Source organism: Chlorocebus sabaeus, chromosome 22 (assembly GCF_047675955.1).
Source record: "Chlorocebus sabaeus isolate Y175 chromosome 22, mChlSab1.0.hap1, whole genome shotgun sequence".
NCBI classification, from domain to species: domain Eukaryota; kingdom Metazoa; phylum Chordata; class Mammalia; order Primates; family Cercopithecidae; genus Chlorocebus; species Chlorocebus sabaeus.
The window spans coordinates 85,940,149-85,952,815 of record NC_132925.1 but is presented as its reverse complement, the minus strand read 5'-3'; the positions used below and the strand labels follow the sequence as shown (position 1 = coordinate 85,952,815).

Sequence of the window (12,667 nt, the reverse complement as noted above, 5' to 3'; positions counted from 1 at the left end):
CCCCATGCATCAGCACCTCTTCTAGGGCCAGGCCAGCTCTTTCCCTGAGTTTACTCACCTTCCCCTCAGTGCCTGCTTCTGAGGAGCTCGGCCACAGCCACTGGCCATGTGGACGAGCATCCTGGTCCTGGGTCCTTCTGGCAGCTGCCCACACTACCCTTCTCTTTATGGGGCCAGCTCTTTGATCCACCAGCTGGCTTTCAGTCCCCCAGCCCAGAGAGCATGCCCAACCTTGGGGCCACCAGCCAGCCCAGCTGGGTATAAGTCACCCCAACTTGGAACAACCGGAAGAGCACACTCGAGTGACAGCCGACAGCTTGCTCCCCAGCTCAGGAAATCGGTAACCTTCCTCATCTCGGGGGGACCAACTGCCACACAGTCACATTCACCCTGATCATTAAGACACTCAGATTGTTCTACAGGGATCCTACGGAACTTGCCTAGAATTTGTTTTTCATGTAGAAAACGTTACCTAACATAGCTAGTCTGCATCAAATACTTGTTAAATTACCTGGTGTTGTCTCCCATTATTTTGCAGAGAAATGGTGCCCTGCTTGGAAACCATGTCAATCATGTTAATAGTGATAGGAGAGATTCCCTTCAGCAGACCAATACCACCCACCGTCCCCTGCATGTCCAAAGGCCTTCAATTCCACCTGCAAGTGATACTGAGAAACCGCTGTTTCCTCCAGCAGGAAATTCGGTGTGTCATAACCATCATAACCATAATTCCATAGGAAAGCAAGTTCCCACTTCAACAAATGCCAATCTCAATAATGCCAATATGTCCAAAGCTGCCCATGGAAAGCGGCCCAGCATTGGGAACCTTGAGCATGTGTCTGAAAATGGGCATCATTCTTCCCACAAGCATGACCGGGAGCCTCAGAGAAGGTCCAGTGTGAAAAGGTAACCTTGACGGTGTGTGTGCACTTGCTCGTGTGGTGTCCGCCCGTGTTGCGTCTAGTCCCAAGGAGCAAGGCGGGTCTGTCCTCTGTGCTCTGGGGCATGGAGGAGGTTCCCCGTAGGCGTTTGTGTCAGGATCTGTGAGTGCCCCCCAGGTCATTGCCGCCTCTGACACTCTCCACGTGATGAACCTAAAAGGATAAGGGCCACGTGCCATCCTACATCCCGTATGGGGGTGCCGAGGGGCCTTAAAACAGCAGCCACAAACCCGCCTCTCAGTTGTGCGACAGGGGTCGGTGAATTGTTTCTCTAAAGGGTCAGTGAGTCAACATTTTAGGCTTTGAGGACCATACGGTCTTGCAGCTTCTCAGCTCTGCCGCTGCAGTGTGAAATATGTAAGTGAATGGTGTGGCTGTGTCCCGGTAAAATTTCCCTTATGATCACTGAAATTTGAACTTCATATATTTACATATGATGAGATATTTTTTGTCTTGGGATTTTTTAATATTTTTTTCAATCCTTTATATGCAAACCATTTATAGCCCATGGGTCATAGAAGCCCAGGTGGCAGCCCCCATGTGGATGGTGAATCATAATTTGCTAACCCCTTCTCTAGGAGGTAGCCTGATGTTTGCATTGTAAATTTGGTTGGAAATTAACTTTTATCTTCTCCCTCCTTCTCATGTTATGCCTTTCCTGGATAGAACCCGCTATTATGAAACTTACATTAGGTATGTGCTCATTACCTGTTTTCGTGTTAAATGCTGTGATGGTATATTACCATCCGGTCTCTCTGAGTGCTAAAGAATGAGAAACACTTCTTCAGGCCAGCCTGTTAAAGGTTATCATAATTCACGGCTGGGGACTCAGAGGTCAGAGGTTGTTGCTTCTAAGCAAAGGCATCTTCAGATCCATATCTCTGTCGACTGTTGCCATCCAAGGACTGGTGTCCACACACAAGGTGCACCCCATGGGCTGGCTCCTGCAGGCCTCACGATGGCATTAGGAGCATCCAGTGTGCACTTATGGAGGCCTCAGCCTGTGTGGCTGGCAGCTGCAGCTGCTCTCTGGAGTCAGGCTTCTTGTGGATGCTTTGCAGCATGACCCAAACCTCCTGAAGGTCAGGAATGGGATCTTGTCATTTTCCCTGAAGCCCTTGAGATATGTGTAGTATATTCCACTCCACGCATATTGACCTGAGTTGAATCGTGGTCGGAATGCTCATTTTGTTGGGGGCCAGGGGAGGATAGGTCTTCCGGTGTCATGTTATCAAGTGAAGTCGGGAGCCATGTGGGCCTGAGCTGGGTGCAAGAAAGTGGAGAAGTCAGAGGAAGCACCATCCTTCCTTTGGAGAGAGGATTGACTTAACCAAGGCCTTTTCTGAGGACTGAAGCCAGCATGAGCCGGGTTTCAGGGAGACTTACCACATTCCTGGGGCAGGGCAGCCTGTGGAAACATGGTGGACATGTTCTGTGACAGTTTCCCCTGTGGCACTGTATCCAGAACTCACTTGACCTTCCTGATTTGATATAGCAGAGGTTGGTGGCCAGGAAGCTCCTTTGTTCCAGATTTTGAAGTCACACTAGGCTGGAGCTGGGGGACTAGAAGGAGAGGGAGGGATCAGAGCAGATGCCCTGGGAACCCAGGTCTTTTTCCCGGGGCCGCCGACCACTGTTTGCAGCATCGTAGGTCCATTTTTTTGTTCTGTTCTCCAAATTGCACCTATTCCTTTGGCTCCAAGGCCTCTGGACACAATGGTTTGACACCAACATTGTGCAGGGCACTGAGAGAGACCCTATCCTGGCACGCAGGCACACCACACACACAGACAGACACACATTGCCGTTGCCAGAAGCCTGAGCAGTCCAGTGCTGCCTGAGGCAGGTGCATGCTGGGAGAAGCCAGGAGCACCCAGGCAGGGTTGCTGGCCACATGCAGAGGTGCGGCTGCAGCAGGAATTATCTGCCGCCTGCCCAGGTTCTCAGATCCTCTCTCCCGACTGCAGGTCCGACTCAGGAGACGAACAGCTCCCAACTATTTGCCGGGAAGACCCAGAGATACATGGCTATTTCAGGGACCCCCGCTGCTTCGGGGAGCAGGAGTATTTCAGTAGCGAGGAGTGCTATGAGGATGACAGCTCGCCCACCTGGAGCAGGTGAGCTGCTCTGGCTCCTGTGGAGAGCAGGAGGCCACCCTGCCCTGGTGCTCTGCCTGCTCAGGAAGCCAGGGCCACCGGCAGCTGCACTGGGCTTCCCCTAAAAAAGCAAAACGGGAGGAGAAACTCCAGGCCAGAGGGAGAGTGGAGCTGGAGAAAGAGAGCCACAGAGAGGCAGGGTGGGGACTATTCTTTCAGACCTGTTGCTTATTTCCACTAGGGGCCTCTGAGGCCTTTTAGTGACAGCTTGGGAAATGGGAGCTGGGCCTGCTTCATGGCTGGGTTAGTGCCTTTCTACCACCCCCTGTCTTTGGAGAGATCAGTTTTTGCTGAATTAACACTTGGAGCTCTGGTGGCCCCAGGGCTCTGTGTGCACAGCGGCTCGGCCAGCCTGGAGCTCGGCCAGGTCCTCATGCACAGCACCTGCCTCCTGCCACTTCAAGGGGTCTCTTGGGGAGATGAAGAAACAAGGGATCACTCAGCAGAGGGGTCCGTCTGGCTTCTGTCCTGCAGAAAGAATGTTTGTAATTAGAATGAGCATTCTGCTTTAGGAGGCGTAGCAGGCGGATGAAGATCACCCTCCGCCCTCTTCTCTGAACCACACCTCACTGTGACCAAGGGTCCAGTGAAGTGGAAGTGGAATGGCATTGAGGTGGCTTCTGGCATCTGAGTCACAGCCTGACCCTCACCCTCTGCTCCCACGGCTCTTCCCTGTGTCTCCTTCAAATGCCTGACTTCTGAAACCACTGGCTCTGAGCCAAAGGAACTTGTGTTCCCTTCTCTAGGGCTTTTGTTCACACTGTGGCGCCTGCTTGGATGCCCTCACTCCATCTGCTGGCCTCATCCCCCCTCTCAAGGGCCTGCTCTAGGGCCTTGCTTTTTGTTTCCATGACTGGAATTGAAATCCCTCTCCCACCCCCCAGAAAGAAAACCTCACGGAACCATATGAGTTCCTCTCTTCCAGCACTGGCTCTTTCCAGCTTGCATTCGATTTCTCTGTGCTCATGGCATTTTCTAAGCCCATTGAGGGTGGGGCTCATGCTTCATGCATCTTGGTGTCCCTGGTGCCCAGTTCCTGGCAGAGGGAAGGCGCTCAGGAGAGGGGCTCTCAGGGAGGAAATGAGTGGGTGAGAGACTGGCTCACAGGACATCTGCAATCCACGTTTGCCCTGGAGGTGAGGGATCAAAACTGCCAGCACATCCTTCAGGACAGGCCTCCAGTCCCCAACCTTCCTGTAATGGCCCTTGCTCTCCATCTGGAACCTTCCATGAAACTGAAGCCAGCCTTGTCCTCAGCCAGTCCTACTGTGTCCAAGGGAGGAGGTGGGGAGAGGAGCATGGATGTCAGTCTGGCAGGGTTGAGTGACAGAGCTTGTTACCTAGAACCTTACTGCCCTCTTCTCTGACCTCCAGGCAAAACTATGGCTACTACAGCAGATACCCAGGCAGAAATGTGGACTTTGAGAGGCCCCGAGGCTACCATCACCCCCAAGGATTCTTGGAGGACGATGACTCGCCCATTTGCTATGATTCACGGAGATCTCCAAGGAGACGCCTACTACCTCCCACCCCAGCATGTGAGGCCAGATTTTTTGTTTTGGGTGGAACCTCCCAGGGAACAGTGTGCCTCTCCCCCACGCCCGCTCTGGGCGCGGGTGACGGATGTGTGCTGCCAGGCGAGGACCCTTAGTCCTCAAGACCAGCCCCGGCTCAGAGAGTGTGTCTGCTTTCCTTTCTTTCTCATCCACATCTACGTGATAGATCTCCAGCCTCTTCAGCGCCGTGCTTGACTCTCTTTGAGAAGAGAGAGGCTGTGGGGCCCTAAGATTGCACACGCACATCTGGTGAGGGGTGTTTTGCATACATAGCATTGTCTTTGAACCTGGGACCATCCTGAGAGGTAGGCAAACCACACACATGCTTTTGCTGTTGTCAGCCCTGCTCCACTCTGTGATGGGGTGACTGAGCCCCCAAAGGGGAAGAGTGGGCTCAAGTGCAGAGCCAGCTGTGCCCTAGGCCTATCTTGCAAAACCCCATGCCTCTGAGGGCCACCTGGACATTCTGGTGTCCATCTGTCCTCAGGCCCCTCCAGACCTTATCCTCCTCCCTCATCTTCCCTCCTTCTCCTCCCTCATCTTCCCTCCTCCTCCTTCTTCATCTTCCCTCCTCCTCCTTCTCCCTCATCTTCCCTCCTCCTCTTCCCTCCTCCTCCTCCCTCCTCCCTCATCTTCCCTCCTCCTCTCCCATCTTCCCTCCTCCTCCCCTCTCATCTTCCCTCCTCCTCCTCCCTCATCTTCCCTCCTCCTCCTCCCTCATCTTCCCTCCTCCTCCCTCTCTCATCTTCCCTCCTCCTCCCTCTCTCATCTTCTCTCCTCCTCCCTCCATCTTCCCTCCTCCTCCCTCCCTCATCTTCCCTCCTCCTCCTCCCTCATCTTCCCTCCTCCCTCCCTCATCTTCCCTCCTCCCTCCCTCATCTTCCCTCCTCCCTCCCTCATCTTCCCTCATCCTCCTCCCTCATCTTCCCTCCTCCCTCCCTCATCTTCCCTCCTCCTCCTCCCTCATCTTCTCTCATCTTCCTCCTCCCTCATCTTCCCTCCACCTCCTCCTTTTCCCTCCTCCTCCCTCCTCCCTCATGTTCCCTCCTCCTCCCTCATCTTCCATCCTCCTCCCTCATCTTCCATCCTCCTCCCTCATCTTTCCTCCTCCTCCCTCATCTTCCATCCTCTTCCCTCATCCTTCCTCCTCCTCCCTCATCTTCCCTCCTCCTCCTTCATTTTCCCCCCTCCTCCTCCCTCATCTTCCTTCCTCCCCCTCCCACTCCTCTCTCTTCCCCCCTCCTCCCCTTCCTCGCCTTCCCTCCTCCTCTCTCACTTTCCCTCCTCCTCCCTCACTTTCCCTCCTCCTCCCACATCTTTGTGTCAGGTCTGTCAGTGCCCTCTGTTCACGGGGCAGGTTTTGGACTTGTTGGTCCCCTTCACTCTGGGGCCAGGAAACCCATCCCGCCTAGAGGGGCTGGAGCTGGGGCTGGCTGCTCCCACCTACTTTCCCTCTGCAGCAGTGGGTGGCAGGAGCTGGAGGATCTGGGTCATCCTGAGCGAGGAACTCCAGCTGGGGGAAGGGGTGCAGCCCTGGCCCCTTCCAGCTCCTGGCTGAACAGTTTCATTTTGGACATGTGGGCATTTTGATGATGATTAAGGACTATCCATTTCTGGAATTTCTGAGGAATTAAGCATATTTTTGAAGAGGACTCTAATCAGTAACCAAAAATAGCCGTGACACATTGGCTTCTGAGTCTGCCAACTGCATATACTATAAAGCACCGCTGGGAGGTGCCCAGGGCCCTCTGCCTCACTCCAGCTGTCACAGCCCCACTGGGGAGTGTGACCAGACCCATTTCCATGGTTAATATTTAATTCCTCAGCCCAAAACACAGGCTGCTAAATGAAGTCACTCCGTTTCCATAAATACTAGATGAAACAGATGCAGGTGAGGCCGGGTGGAGGCCCTCGCCCTTGTGAGTTCCACTGCCTTCCTCGGGCCTCGGCCTTTGTCTGTTTCCTACCTGGCCAAGCCAGCAAGCACATGAATCCCACCGGCCACAGTGCCAGAGAGGAGCTGAGTGGGTAGGAGTGGCTGTGCTCGTGATTCGTGAGGTGGTTTTGCTTTTCTGCCCCGCAGCTCAGCCCTTGGACAGGGAGAACATTTCACTCTTCCCCCTGTGTTCTCAGCTGCATGGGGGTTCCCTCCTCCTCCAGAGAGTGTTGTGCAGAGCACAGGGATGGTGGGGATCCATGGAGCATTTTAGACATGGAAAAGCACCGCATGCGGGAGAGGGACTGCTGCTCTCCTTTCCCAGCCCCCCGCCCTGCCATTCGATCTGGAAACCCGTGCTCCACAGCACAGTTGGCCCCTGGGTGGTGTGTGGAGGGCAGGCTTTCTGATGAGGCAGCTGTGTGTGTTCCACGTAGGCAACTGAACAAGGAGGCCCCACAGTGCACACTGGGCCCGAGAGACCAGGACTGGCTGTCTCGTTCCTCTCTCCTGGGCAGTGCCTAGCCAAGGACTCAGCCCAGTCTCTGTGTGCAGCCCCAGTGTGCCTGGGAATCCTCTCCTGGCTAGGCCCTGGGCTTTCCAATAGAGGAATGAGGGGCCTGTGGAGTTTTGCCAGGGCTGAGAAAGGCCCTGTGACCTGAGAAAAGCAGCAGTCAAGATAGGAGCCATAAAAAATGCCTTGTAACGTAGGTGTGCTCTCGACGGAGACCCCTGCAAGGGTAGGAGGTTTCTGGGAGGAGGCTGCTGGCTGTGTCTTAGGGCCCCAGAATTTAGACTGATCTCCTGGGCCTGGTGCCCTGTGCAGCCGGGAGCCGTGGATGGTCTTGTCAGGCTGTGTGTGAGCCTCTGTCGGAAGAGCTGTTGGCAGGACAAGCGTTTTCTTAAAGCTAGGGGTGTCCTTGTTTGTCTTCAGTGCTAGAGAAGCTGAATCTTTCCCAACAACAACAAAAAAATTTGCTTATTAAGCTGATCAGTGCAGTTAGTCCCTCCCTTTAAAACAGGTGTAAACACAGGAGCCCCAGCAAGATATGTCAGCCCCTGGGGACACTTAGGGTATCTGGAAGGTGACAGTGGGAAGTGTCGTGGGGTTCTGGCAGGACTTGGGTTCTTGCACTGAAGTCCTGTGTGCGCCCCACAGTATGCAGGGCCAGGGCTTCTGACTCGGATCAGTTGCCCTAGGGGCTGCCTTCGCTCCTCCTCCTGAGAACAGGCGAACATTTAAGGGTAGTAAGTTCGTACTTTTAAAAACATCCCTCACTGGGGCTTCTGCCTTCCTCCTCTCCTCCTAAAGTTTGGAGACCTCACTACCTAATCTTTCTCTCGGACAAACCACTTGCTTCTTCCTGGGCTCCTTGCTGAGCGTCCGGGACCACCCTGACTGAGAGACAGTGTCCCGGCAGAGAACCTGCTTCACAGTTGCATGATGCCCTTTGCTTTCCCAGCCCACCGCAGATCCTCCTTCAACTTCGAGTGCCTGCGCCGGCAGAGCAGCCAGGAGGAGGTCCCTTCGTCTCCCACCTTCCCCCACCGCACGGCCCTGCCTCTGCATCTGATGCAGCAACAGGTGAGCAGCCCACCTGGTCTCGCCCCCATGCCCAGGGGCACCCCACATAGGACCCACCATCAGGTCACTCCCTTCTCTTTGGCCTTAAGCACCAGGAGGGAAGGAGAGAATCTTCACCTACAGTCTGGTTAATCTTTGTAACAATCCTCCCAAATAGCTATGGCCATGAGCCCCATTCTGCCCAAGCTCACACAAACAAGCGACCGCTGGCATTGGAATCCGAGGAGCCAGCTGCCAACGCTGGCCTCTCTGCCCAGGTACCTCCCTGCGACCCCCACCACCTCTTCCTGGCATTGAGTACAGAGCCTGATGTGATCTGAGCTCAGGGGGTGGGGGCCACTTGGCTGACTCTGAACTGTCGGTGCAGCCCTTCATTTTCTCTAAAGTGCTTCCTTCGTTAAGTGTATGGGTCCCTCCGTGGGCAGGGCCGTGTGGGCACTATGCGGGCTTCACCTCCCCTGCCTACCAAGGGAGCAGTCTGGGGAGAACAATTTGCCCACATTGAGGGCGGCTGCACAGGCAAGAGGGTGGGGCCAGAGCCCACTCACCAGGGCTTTCCCTCGAGGATACGAATATGGCGCTTTTTCTTTCTGAAAATATGACGTCAGAGATGCCATGCATTCGTGCACGATGGGGTAGTGGGCATGGACCTGTGCTGTTCACAGACTGGGCTCCCCGTCCCTCTCTGCAGAGTGAACCCTAAGGTGCGTCTACCGTGGTGGGATTGTAAGACCGGGCTTGTACCCAGTGCTTTAGCACATGCCAAATGCCAGCTCTAGGATGCGTTATTCCAGAGCAAAGAGAACCAGCTATGTTTTCCTGTAAGTGCTAGGAAGTGGTAGTTTCCCCTGAATGTACTTCGGTATTTAAACCCAGCATGAACTGGGTGGTGTGATCACACCCACAGCTTGTTGGGCTTCCCTGATTCTTCTTCATTCTGAAGCAATTTCATGAATTAGCAACTGATAACTCCTTGGGAAAAGCCATAGGAAACGCATTATAGATTCGGGGTAAAAGAAAGCACAGTCTGCCAGAAAACCAAGTCGTCACCGCCCATTGATTCAGTGTACTTCAGTGTACCCAAGTCTTTGCCTGGACTGCCCCTGGAGAGCGCAGCGCCCGTGCTTGGTCTGTGTGCAGGAGGTTTGAGGCCCGGACCTCTGAGAACCTCTGGTCTCCCAACGCTCCTCTCTCTCCTCAGATCATGGCAGTTGCTGGCCTAGATTCAAGTAAAGCCCAGAAGTACTCACCGAGTCACTCGACCCGGTCATGGGTCACCCCTCCAGCAACCCCTCCCTACCGGGACTGGACACCGTGCTACACCCCCCTCATCCAAGTGGAGCAGTCAGAGGCCCTGGACCAGATGAACGGCAGCCTGCCGTCCCTGCACCGCAGTTCCTGGTACACAGACGAGCCCGACATCTCCTACCGGACTTTCACACCAGCCAGCCTGACCGTCCCCAGCAGCTTCCGGAACAAAAACAGCGACAAGCAGAGGAGCGCGGACAGCTTGGTGGAGGCAGTGAGTATGGCTCTTGGCCATGGTGGGCAGGAAGCACCAGGAGCAGCAGAGGTGCAACTGCAACAGCAGGAAGGGCAACAGCAGGAAGGGCTGTGGTGGGAGGGCGGCCAGGCTGTGAGCCAGACTGCCTCAATCAGACACTTCTGAGCAGCAGGAATGTACCTGAAGCATGAGTAAAAACTGGTCACCACCACTGGGTGCGGTGGCTCATTCCTGTAATCTCAGCACTTTGGGAGGCCGAGGTGGGTTGATCACCTGAGGTCAGGAGTTCAAGACCAGCCTGGCAAACTTGGTGAAACCCCATCTCCACTAAAAATACAAAAATTACCCTGACATGGTGGTGTATGCCCGTAATCCCAGCTACTTGGGAGGCTGCAGCAGAAGAATCGCTTGAACCCAGGAAGTGGAGGCTGCAGTGAGCCGAGATCACACCACTGCACTCCAACCTGGGCGATAGAGGGAGACTCCATCTCAAAAAAAAACAAAAACAAAAACAAAAAAAAACAAAACACAAAAACAAAAACTGGTCACCACCATTGATTCTCATAAATGAGCTGTGCTGGCATTCTAGTTTATACTAAATGTCTTTCCCCAGTGGGTTTCACTCTTGTTGGACCATGTGTAGTTTTTTTAGCTCCGGGACATTTTCAAAGCCATTTACATTAGTTATTATGTATGAGGTCTAGAAAACATGATTGAGCTGCATCCCCAAAGCACACGGTGCAGTTAGCACTGGAGTTTTCTGTCATCCCCCTGCCCTGCAAAGCCTTATAACACCCCCATGCCATCCATCCCTCTTTCCTGTACAGGTCCTGATATCTGAAGGCTTGGGACGCTATGCAAGGGACCCAAAATTTGTGTCAGCAACAAAACATGAAATCGCTGATGCCTGTGACCTCACCATCGACGAGATGGAGAGTGCAGCCAGCACCCTGCTTAATGGGAACGTGTGTCCCCGAGCCAACGGGGATGTGGGCCCCCTCTCACACCGGCAGGACTATGAGCTACAGGACTTTGGTCCTGGCTACAGCGACGAAGAGCCAGACCCTGGGAGGGATGAGGAGGACCTGGCGGATGAAATGATATGCATCACCACCTTGTAGCCCCCAGCGAGGGGCAGACTGGCTCTGGCCTCAGGTGGGGCGCAGGAGGGCCAGGGGAAAAGTGCCTCATAGTTAGGAAAGTTTAGGCACTAGTTGGGAGTAATATTCAATTAGACTTTTGTATAAGAGATGTCATGCCTCAAGAAAGCCATAAACCTGGTAGGAACAGGTCCCAAGTGGTTGAGCCTGGCAGAGCACCATGAGCTCGGCCCCAGCTGCAGGAAACAGCAGGCCCCACCCTCTCACAGAGGATGGGTGAGGCGGCCAGACCCGCCCTGCCCCATTGTCCAGATGGGCACTACTGTGGAGTCTGCATCTCCCATGTACCAGGGCACCAGGCCCGCCCACCTGAAGGCACGGCGGTGGGGTGCAGGGGAAAGTTAAAGGTGATGACGATCATCACACCTGTGTCATTACCTCAGCCATTGGTCTAGCATATCAGTCACTGGGCGCAACATATCCATTTTTAAACCCTTTCCCCCAAATACACTGCATCCTGGTTCCTGTTTAGCTGTTCTGAAACAGTGCGTCAGAACCCAGCTACCAGCGATCATTGTGAGGGCAATGGGACCTTACAAATAAGGTTTTCTGTGACGTGACTCCAGTTTACACAAGAGAATCTCACTCCGATGGTCGGTTTCTGACTGTCACGCTAAAGGGCAACTGTAAACTGGAATAATAATGCACTCGCAACCAGGTCAACTTAGATACACTAGTTTGTTTAAAATTATAGATTTACTGTACATGACTTGTAATATACTATAATTTGTATTTGTAAAGAGATGGTCTATATTTTGTAATTACTGTACCGTATTTGAACTGCAGCAATATCCATGGGTCCTAATAATTGTAGTTCCCCACTGAAATGTAGAATTACTAGTATTTTTACTTGGGCTATCCAGAAGTAGAAGAAATAGAGCCAATTCTCATTTATTCCGTGAAAATCTTCTGGGGGTAAAATTTTAAGTTTGAAAGAACTTGACACTACAGAAATTTTTCTAAAATATTTTGAGTCACTATAAACCTATCTTTCCACAAGATATACCAGATGACTATTTGCAGTCTTTTCTTTGGGCAAGAGTTCCATGATTTTGATACTGTACCTTTGGATCCACCATGGGTTGCAACTGTCTTTGGTTTTGTTTGACTTGAACCACCCTCTGGTAAGTGAATTACAGAGCAGGTCCAGCCAGCTGTTCTGCCCCTTGGGTATCCATAGTTATGGTTTTCTCTGCTGCCCACCCAGGGCATTTTTTGCATCACTGGTGCAGAAATGCATAAGTGGATGGGGTACAGCTGCTCTTGTCCTCTGGGGACTGGTGGTGCTGCTTAAGAAATAAGGGGTGCTGGGGTGGGGGGGACAGAGGAAAAACATGGTGATCTATAGGATTGGAATGTCGGGGTCTGTACAAATCGTATTGTTGCCTTTTACAAAACTGCTGTACTGTGTGTTCTCTTTGAGGGCTTTTATATGCAACTGAATGAGGGCTGAAGTTTTCATTAGAATGCACTCACACTCTGACTGTATGTCCTGATGAAAACCCACTTTTGGATAATTAGAACCGTCAAGGCTTCCTTTACTGTCAACAGAATTATGCCGACTGTCAAGTTACCTTGGCAGGGATTCCCTGCAATCAAAAAGATAGGTAGCAATTTTGGTCCAAGATTTTTAATAGTATATACACAACCTGTTAATGGATTTTTTTTTTTTTTTTTTTTTGTAAATAACACCACTTTGTTATGAAGACCTTACAAACCTCTTCTTAAGACATTCTTACTCTGATCCAGGCAAAAACACTTCAAGGTTTGTAAATGACTCTTTCCTGACATAAATCCTTTTTTATTAAAATACAAAATGTTCTTCAGAA

General features: G+C 52.6%; 1 protein-coding gene across 16 annotated transcripts in view; it reads left to right on the top strand.

Annotated features, from left to right (window-relative positions):
- The window catches only part of CACNA1D (calcium voltage-gated channel subunit alpha1 D), a 479,329-nt gene extending 467,490 nt beyond the window's left edge, over positions 1 to 11,839 (top strand). For 15 of the 16 annotated variants that reach the window (XM_073010048.1, XM_073010039.1, XM_073010043.1 and 12 more), the window contains 7 exons: positions 539 to 906; positions 1,608 to 1,634; positions 2,909 to 3,058; positions 4,472 to 4,635; positions 8,053 to 8,174; positions 9,376 to 9,696; positions 10,506 to 11,839. In XM_073010048.1, the coding sequence (XP_072866149.1) occupies positions 539 to 906; positions 1,608 to 1,634; positions 2,909 to 3,058; positions 4,472 to 4,635; positions 8,053 to 8,174; positions 9,376 to 9,696; positions 10,506 to 10,799 (1,446 nt within the window). In that variant the 3' untranslated portion in view covers positions 10,800 to 11,839. The remainder of the gene's footprint in view (positions 1 to 538; positions 907 to 1,607; positions 1,635 to 2,908; positions 3,059 to 4,471; positions 4,636 to 8,052; positions 8,175 to 9,375; positions 9,697 to 10,505) is intronic. The other variant, XM_007984601.3, reaches the window with a different exon arrangement.
- Positions 11,840 to 12,667: the final 828 nt, after the last annotated feature.